The 15,161-nt window shown below is 46.3% G+C and overlaps 1 protein-coding gene across 15 annotated transcripts in view; it reads left to right on the top strand.

Moving 5' to 3' along the window:
• DOCK7 (dedicator of cytokinesis 7) overlaps window positions 1-15,161 on the top strand; it is a 109,888-nt gene that overhangs the window by 90,927 nt on the left and 3,800 nt on the right. For 5 of the 15 annotated variants that reach the window (XM_057409334.1, XM_057409333.1, XM_057409325.1 and 2 more), the window contains 10 exons: window positions 396-554; window positions 812-912; window positions 2,422-2,614; window positions 3,625-3,768; window positions 4,727-4,858; window positions 5,834-5,848; window positions 11,452-11,577; window positions 12,888-12,977; window positions 13,354-13,590; window positions 14,569-14,712. In XM_057409334.1, the coding sequence (XP_057265317.1) occupies window positions 396-554; window positions 812-912; window positions 2,422-2,614; window positions 3,625-3,768; window positions 4,727-4,858; window positions 5,834-5,848; window positions 11,452-11,577; window positions 12,888-12,977; window positions 13,354-13,590; window positions 14,569-14,712 (1,341 nt within the window). Of the gene's footprint in view, window positions 1-395; window positions 555-811; window positions 913-2,421; window positions 2,615-3,624; window positions 3,769-4,726; window positions 4,859-5,833; window positions 5,849-11,442; window positions 11,578-12,887; window positions 12,978-13,353; window positions 13,591-14,568; window positions 14,713-15,161 lie in introns of all 15 variants that reach the window. The other 10 variants (XM_057409332.1, XM_057409329.1, XM_057409328.1 and 7 more) reach the window with 3 other exon arrangements.

Genomic DNA, 15,161 nt, shown 5'->3' with positions numbered 1-15,161 from the left:
TCAGTTGACAGCAGTGAGTTAACAGTGACTCCAGTTTTTAGGCTAGACCAAACCAAAAGCAACTGTTTGGAGTGAAGGTTGTATCACGAGAGAGAGATGAGCATCATCTTCTTCAGGGTATGTGAGAGGAGAGCATGCAAAAGGAGAGAAGACTGGAACTATTGCAGGAGAACCTTCAGCTAGAACTAAATAATGCTGTGATGAGATTGTGAAGTTCGACAACACCAGAGGTTTAGTGTAATCACTGCTCTGAGACAGCCCTTTCTCACTTCAGTGTTCTGTTTTGCATCAGGTGTCTGTCAGGGGGAGGATACAATAACGAGAGCACTGATATTGCAGCAGAGCACTGCAGTACCTCTGGGTTCTTGAATGCCATAACAATACCTCTGTTGCAGAACTTTGCCAGGGTGAAAATGCAGGTGACCATGTCTCTCTCATCCCTGGTGGGGACATCCCAGAACTTCAATGAAGAGTTTTTGCGACGTTCCCTGAAGACTATTTTGACATATGCTGAAGAAGATCTGGAACTCAGGGAGACCACATTTCCTGATCAGGTAAAAGAAATACCACAAGAGAAGGAATGTGTCGTTCATTGATAGCCTGTCCTTAAACCTCCATCTAGAGCTGGAATTTACATGCATTCCCTGAAGGTGATTATTTAAATCACCTGAGTACATAAACCCCAGGTCCGTGTTTAATTCTGACAACAAGATGCAAACAGACCAATGTTCAGAGTGACTGTGGTCCTTAACACAGCAGTGGGTAGCTCGATTCCCATTGCCAGCTCATTACAGCAGTATGTTTTTTACAGGTCCAGGATCTAGTGTTCAACCTCCATATGATCCTTTCTGACACAGTTAAAATGAAGGAGCACCAGGAAGATCCAGAAATGCTGATTGACCTGATGTACAGGTAGAGTCTGTAGCCATTGCACTGTAGGGACAGTAGATGTCAGTGCTCCACATGGTGTTAGAACAAAGTGTAGTATCTACTGCACCTCCTGTATTTAGAGTGTGAGGTATTGTATTGCTGTGAACTTGGATTGCTTGGGGTTTATTAGCAATTCCTTCACTTTGAACTAAAGTCCTGTTTTAAACTGCTTGCTGTGATTCCCATTTTACCCAAAAACAACGCAGCTACTTGCTCTTTGGTTTTGTATTCAGATGTTGCATATTTGAGCACTCAGATTTTGGAGCAGTTCTGAGTCTCAGTGCTCGTGGACCAATAGGTACGTGTCTGTTGTGTTTGACTGTGATGTTAATAGGTTTTGGTTGGCACTTATGGAGCTTATCGTGAATAAAAGTAGTTTCCATCGCCCAGCAGTCCCTAACAACCTTATCCTTTATGTGAGTGTCCTGGGTTCAGCTGTAACAGGCATTTTTCCTCTTCCTAGTAGCTGGTGCAGTGCTGTGTTTGTGCTTTAGTCTGGGAACAATACTGAAACTCTCCCTGCTTGCAGCAGGGAAAACTTAAGGATCTTCCAGCACCTGCTTGCCCACAAGGCTTTTTCGGTGGTTGTAGTGGTTTAAGCCCAGCCAGCAAGAAGGTACCACTCAGCTGCTTGCTCACTTCCCCCTTCCTCCCCTCAATAGGATGGGGAGGAGAATCAGAAAAAAAGGTAAAAACCTATGGTTTGAGATCAGAACACTTTAATAATTGAAAGAAAAGTAAAATATAATACTAAATAACATCAACGGGAAATAGAGATTGAGAGGAAGGAACAAACACCACCACCCCAAAAAAACCCTCAAGTGGTGCCCAAAACAGTTGCTTTGTACTGGGCATGACGTTCCATGGTATGGAATATCCCTTTGGCTAGTTTGGGTCATCCATCCCAGCTTTTTGTGCCTCTCCTCACTGGCAGAGCATGAGACTGAAAAGTCCTTGATCAGGGTAAGTGCTACTGAGCAACAACTAAACCTGTGTTTATCAGCATTGTTCTCATACTAAAGCCTAAACACAGCTGCTAGGAAGAAAGTTCACTCTATCCGAGCTGAAGTCAGGAAACTGGTGTTACATATAAAGGTCTCCATATGCAAAAGGTAATCCAGAGCCACGTTAAGGTCCCAACTACCACACTGCATGGTGTTGCAATGGTCCTGAAGGCTTCTTAGAAAGCAGGAGAGGTTTTGTCATAAGCAACCAGGCAATTCTGCTCTGATTGTCCAACACCTTTGGCTTACTATCAGTATTCAAGTGAAATATGGTCAAGAGCTTCAGCAAGTTACCCATAAAAACATTCTGGCATCACAGGGTGGCTGCAGTTGCCCATCATTGACTGATTTAGGAATCTGTATAGGGCAACTTTCTATCTATATAGCTGCATATCTCATGTATTTCTAGATATCCAACCATGGAAGGTGGTTGTTGTTTAAGCAGAAGTAACTACATACTAATCACAGAGGTTTTCTTTTCAATTAGGATTGCAAAGGGCTATCAGAATTCCCCTGACCTGCGCCTCACGTGGCTGCAGAACATGGCTGGGAAGCACTCCGAGAGGAGCAACCACGCTGAATCAGCCCAGTGCCTGGTCCACTCTGCAGCCTTGGTGGCTGAATACCTGAGCATGCTGGAAGACCGAAAATACCTCCCTGTAGGGTGTGTTACATTTCAGGTGGGAATTATCCTCCGTATTGGACAATTGGGTTTTGTCATCTGCAGCTGAGACACACAATATGCCCCATGTTCCTGTGCCCATGTACTCGTGCTGCAGTGGATTTGTTCTGGAAGAATGCGTTACAACAGCCTCTGAAAAACTTCATTATGCTTGAGGAGGCCATGGAGATGCTGCGAGGGCTGGAGCAGCTCTGCTCTGGAGCCAGGCTGAGAGAGCTGGGCTGGGGCAGCCTGGAAAAGAGAAGGCTCCTGAAGGGGAGACCTGAGAGCAGCTCCAGTGCCTGAAGGGGCTGCAGGAAAGCTGGAGAGGGGCTTGGGACAAGGGATGTAGGGACAGGCCAAGGGGAATGGCTTTAACCTGCCAGAGGGGAGACTGAGATGAGCTCTTAGGCAGAAGCTCTTCCCTGTGAGGGTGCTGAGGCGCTGGCACAGGGTGCCCAGAGAAGCTGTGGCTGCCCCATCCCTGGCAGTGTTCAAGGCCAGGTTGGACACAGGGGCTTGGAGCAAGCTGCTCCAGTGGAAGGTGTCCCTGCCCGTGGCAGGGGTTGGAGCTGGAGGAGCTTTAAGGTCCCTTCCAACACAAACCATTCTAAGATTCTATGAAGACTGTCTTGGTTCCCTCAAATCTTTACATCCATAGGCTGAGTGAATGCAGTTGTTTTTATTTTTCCATTTAAGTCATGGGTTTTTAATAACCTCTTTGATCTAGCCAGTGCATAGTGGGTGCAGTTGATGAAAATGGTTCTTGTGACTAGTAATCTTAAGCACGTCAATACTGAGCAGAGCAAACAAGCACGCACTTAGCTTTGAGTGGTTTTAGGTGGACTGGTCCAGTTACTTAAGCATGTGCTGAAGTACCGTACTGGTTCAGAAGGAAATTAAACAAATGCTATGAAAACTTCCTCTAAAAATGTTCAGACTGGTTTTCAAAGTATTGAAAAGTATTGAAAGTACTGAAAGTGTTGAATGTTGTTTAAATTAGTAAAACTATTTTCTCTGTCTCCTTAGAACATATCTTCCAATGTTCTGGAAGAGTCGGCTGTTTCTGATGATGTTGTATCACCAGATGAAGAAGGTATCTGCTCTGGAAAGTATTTCACAGAAGCTGGTCTGGTGGGATTGCTGGAACAGGCTGCAGCATCTTTCTCCATGGTAGAAGACTTTAATTTCTTTATGTGTTTTCTTCAGCAGTCTTACACTGCTGGGCAGCATGAAGTAAAATGTTTTCTCTATGAGACTGTGTAATACTATTGTGAGCGCTTCAGTCTGATGGAGCCTTTGAGTTTTAGTTGTTCAAGACAGCCCAGTTTGCCCTCTGGAGTAACTGTGCAAGGAGTGGGATCTGGGACCGAGAGGCCTTTGTGTGTTTCCAGTGTCTTTCACATCAACACTGCACATTTGGAAGCTCACAATAGTAAAGAAAGGACGTAATGTTTTTCCTCCTCTTCAACAAGAGTGGGTTGAGAGCTCTGTGTGAGCAGTGTTAATGGGCTGGTAGCAGCGTATCCATCAGAAACCAAGGAATGCAGGTGAATCATTTCCCACAGCACAGTATGAAATGTCATTTGGTGGGGTTAAGCACAAGCAGCAACAACTCCAGGGCTCAGACCTAGAATCCCTGCTGTGGGCTGGCTAAGCCATGGGATGCAGTGTCTCTGCCTGCGATGGGCTGGAACCCCTCTGCTAGAGACATCCTATGGAAACTCCATAAGGCCCATCACATGAAGTGCTAAAAGTAGATGCAGAAATCACTTAGGTTGAAGGTGTGCCTGTACTGTGCACTTAAGCTTCTGTATTTAATTCTCATAGATTTTATTAGGATTCTGTTTAGCCTGTTGTGCTCTTGTGCACATATCCATCCAAAATATCCCAGGTTTGATTCCAGTGATAATCATATTTGGTAGTAGCAATGTGTAACGCAGTAGCCTCTTGATTTCAGGGGTAACTGAGTGTTTTATTCCATTCATGTGCTTGTATATTGTAAGAAAAGATGCCAATTATATCACAGTGGTATCTAAGCCACCTTTTCACTTTTATACTTTAATGCAGATAGTATGTGTTATTCTTGCTGTTGATTTGATGGAGCAATTGATGGACCTTCTTTTTGTAGGCTGGCATGTATGAAGCAGTTAATGAGGTTTACAAAGTCCTTATTCCTATTCATGAAGCTAATAGAGATGCCAAGAAGCTCTCTACTATTCATGGTAAACTCCAAGAAGCATTCAGCAAGATTGTGCACCAGGTAATGGTCTGAATTTTCAGCTGCAGTGTGAATTGTAAAGACCCTTCCTTCAAATGCTCAGTGCAAATAAAACCTGTCTATTAAGGAGAGCATTTTAATCAGATTACATGAGAATTGTCAGATGGTGATCCACAGTAAATGCAAAGATTGCTAGCAGGATTTTTTTCTCTCTGGACATTTAACATGAGAGAACATCGTATACCAAGAAATGTCCAAGAGTTAAAAATCCCAATCATTGGCCACTTTATCCTTTCAGATGCTATTTTAAACTGTTTTGCATGCTGGGAAAAACTACTGTATCTTGCCTTTAGCTGGTAGGTAGTGTTGGGGTTTTGTTGTTCTGTTCATTTGGTGGCTAAATAATTGAAGGAACTTTTCTAAGCTTAGATGGTGCAAAATCCACCAGCTGAGGTGCTGAGCGTTTCATGAGAGACATCAGAAGTTACCAAACCTCACGAAGCTCAACAGACCTCAGCTAGGCAGGAGAGGAGAGCACTTGGCAAGCTTCAAGAAGCAGATGTTCTCTTCTAGGAGAGGCCTGTTGGGTGCATGCCTTTCTGTCAGGGCAGGCAAGCACTCAGCAAACCCTCCTCCAGTACATGCCAATGCTGCTCCAAGCCCCCAGCCCCAGTCAGCTTCTGGTCATGGACTGCCGGGTGCATTGTTGGTGTGGTTACCCCTAAGCTGCCATCAGCTCCTCAGTAGATGTTGATCAGTTCATTGATTTCATAGGATGCAGCTGAGGGTCTGGGGGTTTTGTTCTGGCATTGCTGGGTTCCTGAGGTTAAATGAACCAACAGAGGACAGCCATTGGGTGTACTTCTGGGCCAGAAAAGGGCATTGTGGATGCATGATGACTTGTAATCGTTGAAACCATTTGAGGTTTGTGATACCTTACATTGATGGTCGTGTTTTGGCCTTTGAAACTCTTTCTTTGGTTTCTGTGACATGCGCTTTTTACTTTTTATCACACAGAGTACTGGCTGGGAGGTAGGTAACTCCATTTTAGTTAGTAAAGAGCACTAATAGATTTTTCAGATGACTCACGCCAACGCTTGCCCACATGTGCTAGTTGTGGGTATTTCTGTTGCTGTCTGCTGTTAAAACAATTCATTAACCAAAGAAATACCAATAAACCGATTGTGGTTGTAGGAAATTCTTCATGAGAAGCTGTAGGTAGTGCATGGATGCTGATGTGTTCCACTAATGAGGTTCTTTGGTGAATGAGCCACTGTATCATCACTAGTTTGTTTTTATAATATGTTTATATTTCTTTTCATCAGCATTGACACAGAATATCATCCCTTCATGCCATATTTTCACCCCACCCACAGGGGTCGATTTAAGCACTAATGCTCAGAGGTACTGAAACACAGAGCTGGTTTACTGCATACACAGACCGTATCGCAGAGAAGAGGCTGCTTCATTCTGTTCATTTAAGAACAATCAATTTGTTGTGTAGCTGTTTATCTGGCAGTAAAATAGCTCAGTTGTGTTAACTGGAGTCGGTTTGCCCGCTGTTTTCTCTGTGGAGGCTGTTTGCTCACATTTCTACAATATACACCATGAGAACCACACGTTTGGATTATAAAATAGACAAAGTGGTCAGCTTCATCCACATTCATCTACAGAATCATGGAGTGGTTTGGGAGGGACCTCTGAAGGTCATCTGGTCCAACTCTCCTGCTGAAGCAAGGCCACTTTGATCAGGCTGCCCAGGACTACGTCCAGACAGCTTTGAACATCTCCAAGGCTGGAGAATGCACACAGCAGTTTGGTAACTTGGGCCCTAGTGCAGTCGACGCAGTGGGTACATGAACACTGAGAGGTCTCAGAAGACATTTAAAATGTTTGTGAATATGATGTTATTTGCTTGGCGTTCAGCTGTCCAGTTTACCTCTGCTTTCTGTGAATCGGGCAACTCAGCATGGGCCACCTCACTCCAGGTTTCCACCCCAGGGAGCATTTAAGCCCACCCTTATTAAACCAAGACCGAGAATGAAGTTCTCTTTCATTGTGTGACTTAAACCATTTGGGCTGGTGATGTCTAAACATCGGTTTTAACTCTGGCCTGGCAAGAAATGCAGTTCATCAGCTTAAAAGTAAACCCTGACACTTAAGGGCTGGCCCTGTAAGTAGTGTACATGTTCCTCTGAAAGGTCCCAGCAGATGAGGCAGCACAGCGAGCCAGAGTACGTGTTGCACGAGTGTTCAATACGTGTTCAATAGCCAACAAATGTGAAGGCCTGTGAGCATCTCTTTTGATTAGTCTGCCCCTAAATCGACCCCTGAAGAAAATCCTGTCATTGGTTATGATGCTAACACCACTCGGTCATGTTTTACTGCATGGTAAAAGACACCCATGGTTTCAGTTCTCGTCTGTCATCGTGCTCCTTCATTGCCACACTTCTTCTGATCTTTGTGCTTTGTAGCTTTCAGATTTGTTGCATGTTTTGCCTTTTCTCCGTGTTTTAAATATTTTAATTGATGCTGGCCCTTTTTTATTTTCAAGTTGATTTGCTGCCAAGTTGCTGCTTGTTTGTTGTTTGGAATTTCCCTAATTAAAGACTTTCTGTTTTCTCCTCTCTCGCCCTGGTTGCTGACCCTCCTCCCCACTCTTACTATTGTCTGTTGTGGTAAGTTCCTACTTGTGGAATTTTCTTTTTTGTTTTTCCCCTTTCTCTTTTCCCCTTTTTGTTTTGTTTTTTTTTTTTGTTTGTTTTACACTGTGGAAACCCCAATTTCATTTTGCCAAAGAGCTCTGCCAACACCAGGACTACCCCTTCGTATGGCAAGGAACGTAGTGTTGCCAACTACAAGCACTGATGCGTTTCTGATACCTGCTTCAACATACCAAGCGGTGGGGCTTGCTGCTTGTGTGTTTGTTCATTGAGTAAATGCTGAGTTAATTCTTTCTGCTTGCTTTCCACTTAGGAAAGTTGTTAGGAAAAATCTTTCCATGCTATGCCATGAGAATTGAAACATGCTTTTTAAAGTGTGCAGGGTGAGGTTGCCATTGAGCAGCAGGACTCCAGGAGCTGGTACTTTCAAAAGATCAGTATTAGAAGACTTGTAATAGTTGGCAACACTGCAAAAGACCTTAAAATTCAGCAAAAAAATCACCATGCTCAGCTTGGTAAAGGTGGTTGGATTTCACATTCTGCCCAGTGTGTATGGAGGAGTTACTTTTATTCCTACATACTTGGGCTGGCTCTGCCTTCTGTGTTGGTCTTGGTGAAGAAAGCAGACACAATCACGCTTGCGTCTGGCTTTTTCAACCCTTTGTTGGCAAAGCTTTTTGTGTGCGTGCAAGAGACGACTCTCAAACTGTATTCCCAGCAATTTTGAAAGGTATTTACCATGCATAATAACAAATCATGAACCCTCATACATCATGGTGGCTGTTACCTGCTCTGCCGGTTCTGTGATGGCTATTCAGTGTTCACCTTCATTCTCTTCTCCTCACAAAGACCTATTATTTTTTTCATAAAATAATAGGAGATTAAATGCTTTTAATAATTTCTCCCTCGTATCTGCATTTGTAGCTCTTTTCAGAAACCAGACCATGGAGTATTTTTAAGTTACTTGTTTTCTCTCCATCCTGTGATAAGAGTTTGCTATTGGCTAATTTCAAAGATCCTAGTTCAGAGCCATCCCATGTTCTTAACGCCAGGCATGAAACTGAGCTCTCCTCATCTCAGGGAACTGACAGCTATAAAATGTCTATGCGAGGTATGGAATGGCCCCCAGGTGTTTGCTCTCCCAAAGGAGTTTGTTTCCATCCCCTCGCTTCCAGGTTTCATCCCTCAACATGAGTCCCATACATTTCATGGCTGATGGATCCAGGGGAGAGATGCTTCTGTTGCCTTAGGGGCTAACCAGTGCTTCTCACTGTCTGCTTTTCTCCTTGGGATCCTTATGATGGCTGAGTTTTAGCAAGTAGATTTATCAGGAAAAGCCAGCGCATCTGATCTTCATGATGATGAAACAAGTACCTAAGTTGGGATCTGCCTTCACACAGAGGCACTGAATCTCACCAGGCTTCCCTGCTGCTGCCATTCCTGGGACTTCCCAATGCCCCATTACTCTGATTTTATGCTTTTAGTAAATGCCACCAGAACTTCTTGTTAATTTATGCTGATCAACAGAGAGCATTTTCTTCCTCCCTCCTCGTTTTTACAGCAACATAAATGAGCACTGCCTGTAACAAATAGCTGCCTGGGCAGATGCCCATGTGTCAGACACCTTCTAGGGACCTGGTTCTGCAAATGCTTCCTACCCTGAAAGTCACTTGCCAAGCAGGCAGGAAAAAGCACATGAATTAGAAGAGCAGCAGTGTGTCCTCTGCTGGGGCCTGCCCTGTGCCCATGGGTTGGGGCAGGATCCCACCAACTTCCACAGGGAGCGTTCCCAAGCCCCATGTAAGGTCTGGGGAATTGTTTCATGTGGCAGTTCTCCTTAAGGCAGACATGATGCTAGCTTGGGAAGTGCTTTGGGAAAGGAGCCCTGGAATCGCAGCCTGTAACATTGAATGGAAATAAATAGCAGAGGAAGCTGAAAATGCTGGGCCTGGAGGGATTTTAGTGTAGGTAACTGTGGCTTTGAAAAGGTAGTGATGAGTGAATTAAGGATTCAATAGGCTGCTCATTCCTGTGTGAGTCCAGAGAAATGGGCATTGGAGAAAGACAGGGAATCCAGGGAAACAGCAGCCAGATGTGGCCAGATGGGCACTTCCAGTAAACCAGTAATAGCTCTGCAGCTGGGGCTCATACCCTGGGAGGTGCTCCCGGGGTTGGCTGTGGTCTGAGGAAACCCTGTAGGCTATGCTGGCAGGTGGAGATGGATAGAAGCCCCTCTCTGGAGGAGGGATGCTCAGTGGGACAGGCTGGAGCAGGGGCCCAAGGAGCCACCTGTGCCACATTAAGCATATCAGCATCTCTGGGTGCACCTCCTTTTCTTAAACTGGAGCATGTGTCTACAATTTTACCAGAGCAGGGCTGATAGATTGGTGTCTGTGGATGTCCCATAGTAAAGCCAAGATGTGACCTGTATGTATTAAGCAAGGCTGCTGCTGGCTCTGGTCACTTCAGGCTTCACTTCCACATCAGAGAGGGGCATTGGAGAGCTTTGCCCTCTTGAACGTGCTTGGGGTGAGCAGCAGCCCTCACCCCAAAAAGGCAATGTGTCCATCTGGCTGTGCCTTGGGTGAAGGGGGCTGAGCATCAGTGTGCTCCAGGCCAGGAGAAGGCAGTGGCTTGCTGTGACAGTGCTTTTTCCAGCCTCTACACATTCCCTGAGGGGTTTTCTTCTTTAGTTTGGCTCATTTATCCTCTTCGCCTTCCATAGATCACATTCACCATCACCACAAGAGATCAGTTTTGCCATAGCAAAATACCAAACAAAAACTAATGGTCCACAGCAGCCAGGACATCTGTAAGTGCTGTTTGAAACCAAACACCAGCCCAGATTCAGAAACATTGAGCATTAAATACTACCTCACACTTTATGTCACGAGAGTAAAGGTGAACATTCCCAGTGTTTCTTGCTGAAAGGCGTTTCTGGTCTGTGCATGTGGCGTGAGTTGTTTTAACAAACCCAAAGGTGTGATGTATTTGTAAAGCATTTCTCTTCTCTCTCTTTCTTTTTAATCAGATTTTCTTCGTTACTTTCCCAGCAAAAGTCTCTCTTCTCTCTCTCCTTTTGTTGCATTTCTGGGCCAAATTCACCACTGGCTCAAAGGGAAGCAGGTACATGATACAGTGGATTGCATCTGCTTTCGCCAGGAGTGACTTCGGCCCTCTTTACTAGACATTAGATACTAGAAGAGAACGTAACACCTTCCAGTTGACATGCTGTTTACAAAGCACTTGCGTGTGTGTGTGAGTGAACTGGACATTGACTTCGGCCCAATCCTGCAATTACTCCGGAGTGGATTACGGGGGCTCTGGTGTGGGAATTGTCAGGGATACCCGTGTCTAAGATCCTCCCTGCCTGCTGCAACTGGGCTTCCCTGTGCCTACAGGCTGCCAAAAGGTTGATCAGGCATTGGAACAGGCTGCCCAGGGAAGCGGTGGAGTCACCATCCCTGGAAGAGCTCAAAACCATGGACATGAGCCCCTCAGTGTCACGGGTCAGTGGTGGCCTTGGCAGCGCTGCGGTAATGGTTGGACTGGATGCTCTTAAAGGTCTTTTCCAGCCTCATGGATTGTGATTCTGTGAAAGGGCTGCAGAGGATTTGGAGAGCCTGAAATAACCACCCAAACGAAGGGGTCTGCCTTTGTTCCTCAGAGGCGTTTGACACCTCCAGGCTTCTGGGGTGGGAGAAGTCATTGCAGGGTTGGGCTCATGGTCGTAACTGATCCATATGATTTCATGTGAGTTACAACCTCATTGCGGTGTTGCTGCTAAACGCATTCATGCTGAGTTCCAGGTGTGGTTTTCTTTCCCTTCTTTCTCTCTGTTTTTTTTCCTTGGTTTATTTGATTTCTTTTTCATTTTGCATAAGTTCAGGAGCCTGCCTGCAGCCGTGCTTGGGGGTACTCCTGTCTCCACACTGAAATAACCTCTTGTTTCTCCAAACCTAGGATGGAAAGAGGATGTTTGGCACCTACTTCCGGGTTGGTTTTTATGGAACTAAATTTGGAGACCTGGACGAGCAAGAGTTTGTTTACAAGGAGCCCGCCATAACAAAGTTAGCTGAGATTTCCCATAGGCTCGAGGTGAGATGATCGTGTCTGTGCGTTGCACTTGGACCGCTTTGCATCACTTCCTTGCATTGCCAACCTACAGGAAGTGGTGGAAATGGAAGCTGCTGGGCAAAACCAGCCCCTTGCAGCTGATGCAGGGCTGAGCTCAGAGAAACAGCCTCTTGGCAATACAGTTTGCAGAGCCCATGCAGTGACCCAGAGCTGATGCTTCCTGTCCTCTTGCCAGTGCCACCTCTGCAGGAGGCAGGAGGAATGCAGGGAGAGGTTTCCCTGATCTTGCAGCAAGAGCTGCAGACCTGCTGTGACCATTGGAGGGTTTGTGGTGTATTATACAGTGTTTGCATTTCCCTTCTGCCACCTGGTGTAAGTTGGGATGCCTTTCGGGAGCTGATGCTCAGAAAGTATTGCATTCTGCTGTCATTGTGGTGCCTTCACATCATGTTCCTCTACTGATGGGACATCAGGCCCTCTAAGGTGCCTGAATTTCAGAGCCGCTGAGGTGGGACATCACAGGTCTGAAGTGTGTTTCAGTTGTGAACAAGTAAAGGCAGCTCTGTTAATAGAAATGGGGCTTGAGTGCAGCTCCTGGTACCACCAGTGATCATCTGTACCACGCACCAGTCAGCCTGTCCTGGTTCTGTGCCAGCTAACCTGTGTCTAGACAATGTCCTAGCACAGTCTGGGGTACATCACAGGCCAGAGAGTGTTCCCAGTGAGCACAGTGCACTGATGAGGCCATTCCCAGTGGGAGAGGAAGAGCGTTCAGCAGCATGGGTCTGGTCCATGCCATGCAGCTTGTTCATTAGGGCCAAAGGGCAGAGTGGGCCCTGTTTCCCTGTTTTATTTGCTGTGATAGATCCAGTGTCCTGTTGTTGCTCACAACAGTTCAGCTGCTGTCACGTTGTCTGAGGTTTAAGCACATGAGACTGAGTTCAGAACCTGGCCGTTCCCCCAGCTCAGCAAAGCCGTGCTCTGATGCGGCACCTCGTTCCCGGCGGATCCCACTCTGACCCCAGTGAGCTCACAGACACCCAGCGAGCTCAAATGGCTTGTTCAGAGCCATGCAGCCTCTGTGTGTGCAGCTGGAAGGCTCCCGAGTTCTCCTGCCTTCCAGGGCATTAGGCTTGTTTTTTCCTGTTGCCCCTGGAATGTGATTGATTCAGTTCTCCTGGGTTCAGCAGATCACATTCAGCCTCAGCACTGACACTGTTGAAGGCTTGTGGAGCTTCACCTCCCCTGAATATGCCTTTGTCTCTGCAACCCCCATCTCTCATGGCTGCATTTGATGTTTTCTTTCAATGCTTTCTTGCTCTTGATTGTAGGGATTTTACGGAGAACGGTTTGGGGAAGACGTGCTTGAAGTGATTAAGGACTCAAACCCTGTGGACAAATGTAAACTAGATCCTAACAAGGTAAGAACACACGTACACGTTCAGAGAAGTAGAACAGGTCCTGAATGTATGCAAACGTAATGGGGCGCATCCAGAACAAGGGGCAATGGCTTTGAACTGACAGAGGGGAGACTGAGATGAGATCTTAGGCAGAAGCTCTTCCCTGTGAGGGCATTTGAAGACCGTGAAGGAAGAGGGGCAGTGAAGTGTATCTCTTGCAGTCCAGAAACTGCTGAGCCCTGTCAATGGGAGAGTGATTTTTCCGAGTTATTCCAGAGGTGTCTTCAAGAGGGAAGAGATCAAGCTGGGTTATTGCGCTGCTTAATGTCAGAGGGCAGGAGTCAGCTCTTCTCTGGGCCCTGCCCCTCACCGTGCACACTCGGGCTCCTCCCTGCAGGCCTACATTCAGATAACCTACGTGGAGCCCTACTTCGACACGTACGAGATGAAGGACAGGATAACGTACTTCGACAAGAACTACAACCTGCGGCGCTTCATGTACTGCACCCCCTTCACGCTGGACGGGCGCGCTCACGGCGAGCTGCACGAGCAGTTCAAGCGCAAAACCATCCTGACCACGTCCCACGCCTTCCCTTACATCAAAACCAGGATCAACGTCATTCACAAAGAGGAGGTGAGGCCTGAGCTCTCAGGGGTTTGAAGGGAAGTATTGCACATCACTGAAGGAGGTGGATGCTGCTGAAACCCGTGCGCGATGTACTGTTGTGACAGTAACATGGATGGGTCCTCCTGGCCATCACTGACCTACCTTTTACATCTCTCTCAAAGATGCAGGAGTTGAGCTGAGTGAGAGCAGACAGCTCCATCACGAGCTGCTCAGGCTGTTCACTGCAGGGACTGTGTGAGGTGTTCCTGCCCATGGCAGGGGGTTGGAACTGGATGATCTGAAGGTCCTTTCCAACCCAAACCATTCTGTGATTCTATGACTGTGCATGAGACTCCTCAGTTTGAGTTTAAAAATGCCTTGTTTCTTGAACTTTTCCCTGTTCCTATTCAACCTAAAGAAAACCCAGACCAATTTAGTAATGCAGCATGACCTGCCACCTCTTTCACTAGCATGTCCAGACCACAGTGGCTGGTCTATGCAGGAGCCCTGGTGAGCTTTGTAGTGATGCATGTTACTCCCTTCCACTCTGCTTGAACAGTGTGTCCTTTGCTCTGTGTTGCAGCTCACTTGCATGGCCTCAGCCATGAGTGAGGTCCTGAGGGTTTATAGAGAGATTTATCCCATGGCTGTGTTAATTTTTTAAGGGAGGGATGTGATCACTCACTCAACCTGATATAAAATGCTTGGGCACTGATATAGTGCTGTAACCCTGGGCAGTTGGTCGCAGTTGGCACAAGTCCGTCTGCCCAGAAGCAATCTCAGAAAGCTCTTGAGCACCCAGATGTAGGAACACATTTAAAAGTCAAATTTTGCCTTCGTGTTCCCAAACCAAGACTGAGGTGGTGCATTCCTGAAGTGCTGCTGTCAGTCTTATTGGTGTCTTCCACCACTTCAGCGTGCCTCCCCAAAGTGACCTTGGTGTCTCTGAAGTCTATGGTTGGCAGTCTCAACCATAACAATTCTCTATTCTGGCTACTTGCTTAGATCATTTTGACACCCATTGAAGTTGCCATAGAGGACATGCAGAAGAAAACACAGGAATTAGCTTTTGCAACCCACCAAGACCCTGCGGACCCAAAGATGCTTCAGATGGTGCTGCAAGGATCAGTAGGTACCACAGTAAATCAGGTGAGCATCGCTGAGTTGGAGACACTGGGGTAGTACGTATCTCTCAATGTAGCGGATGTTCAGCATTGGGCATTATTCCTAAATTACCTTTTTCTCCCCATTCAATGTATGGGATGTGTTTAAGGTCACTGGTAGGTTTAGACCAGCTGCTGTCAGTGACTTTGTCATTTAAGAGTCCTGGAAATGTAATTAGGTCTGAAAAGTGGTTGCAAAGAGACAGCCCTCCCTCAGTTACCTGCTCCTTCCTGGCATTCACAGTTGGTTCTGCCTGCTTCTCTTCCCATAAAAACCCCAAACAACCCCAAACCAAAATGTTTTACTGCTTTCCCTTTGGTTAGCCAGGCTCCGGTGGGTGGAAATAACATTGTGTCCTGTTGTGGGTTATGAGCAAAGTGGAAAGCAAAAGTAGTGAATGGAGAAAAACTGAGGAAAAAGTGATGGGGAATGAG

The sequence above is a fragment of the Pezoporus wallicus genome, unplaced genomic scaffold, assembly GCF_028554395.1.
Source record: "Pezoporus wallicus isolate ANWC-B61680 ecotype Strahan unplaced genomic scaffold, APGP_CSIRO_Pwel_v1 contig_8108, whole genome shotgun sequence".
NCBI lineage: Eukaryota > Metazoa > Chordata > Aves > Psittaciformes > Psittacidae > Pezoporus > Pezoporus wallicus.
This window is presented reverse-complemented; position numbering and strand designations above follow the sequence as displayed.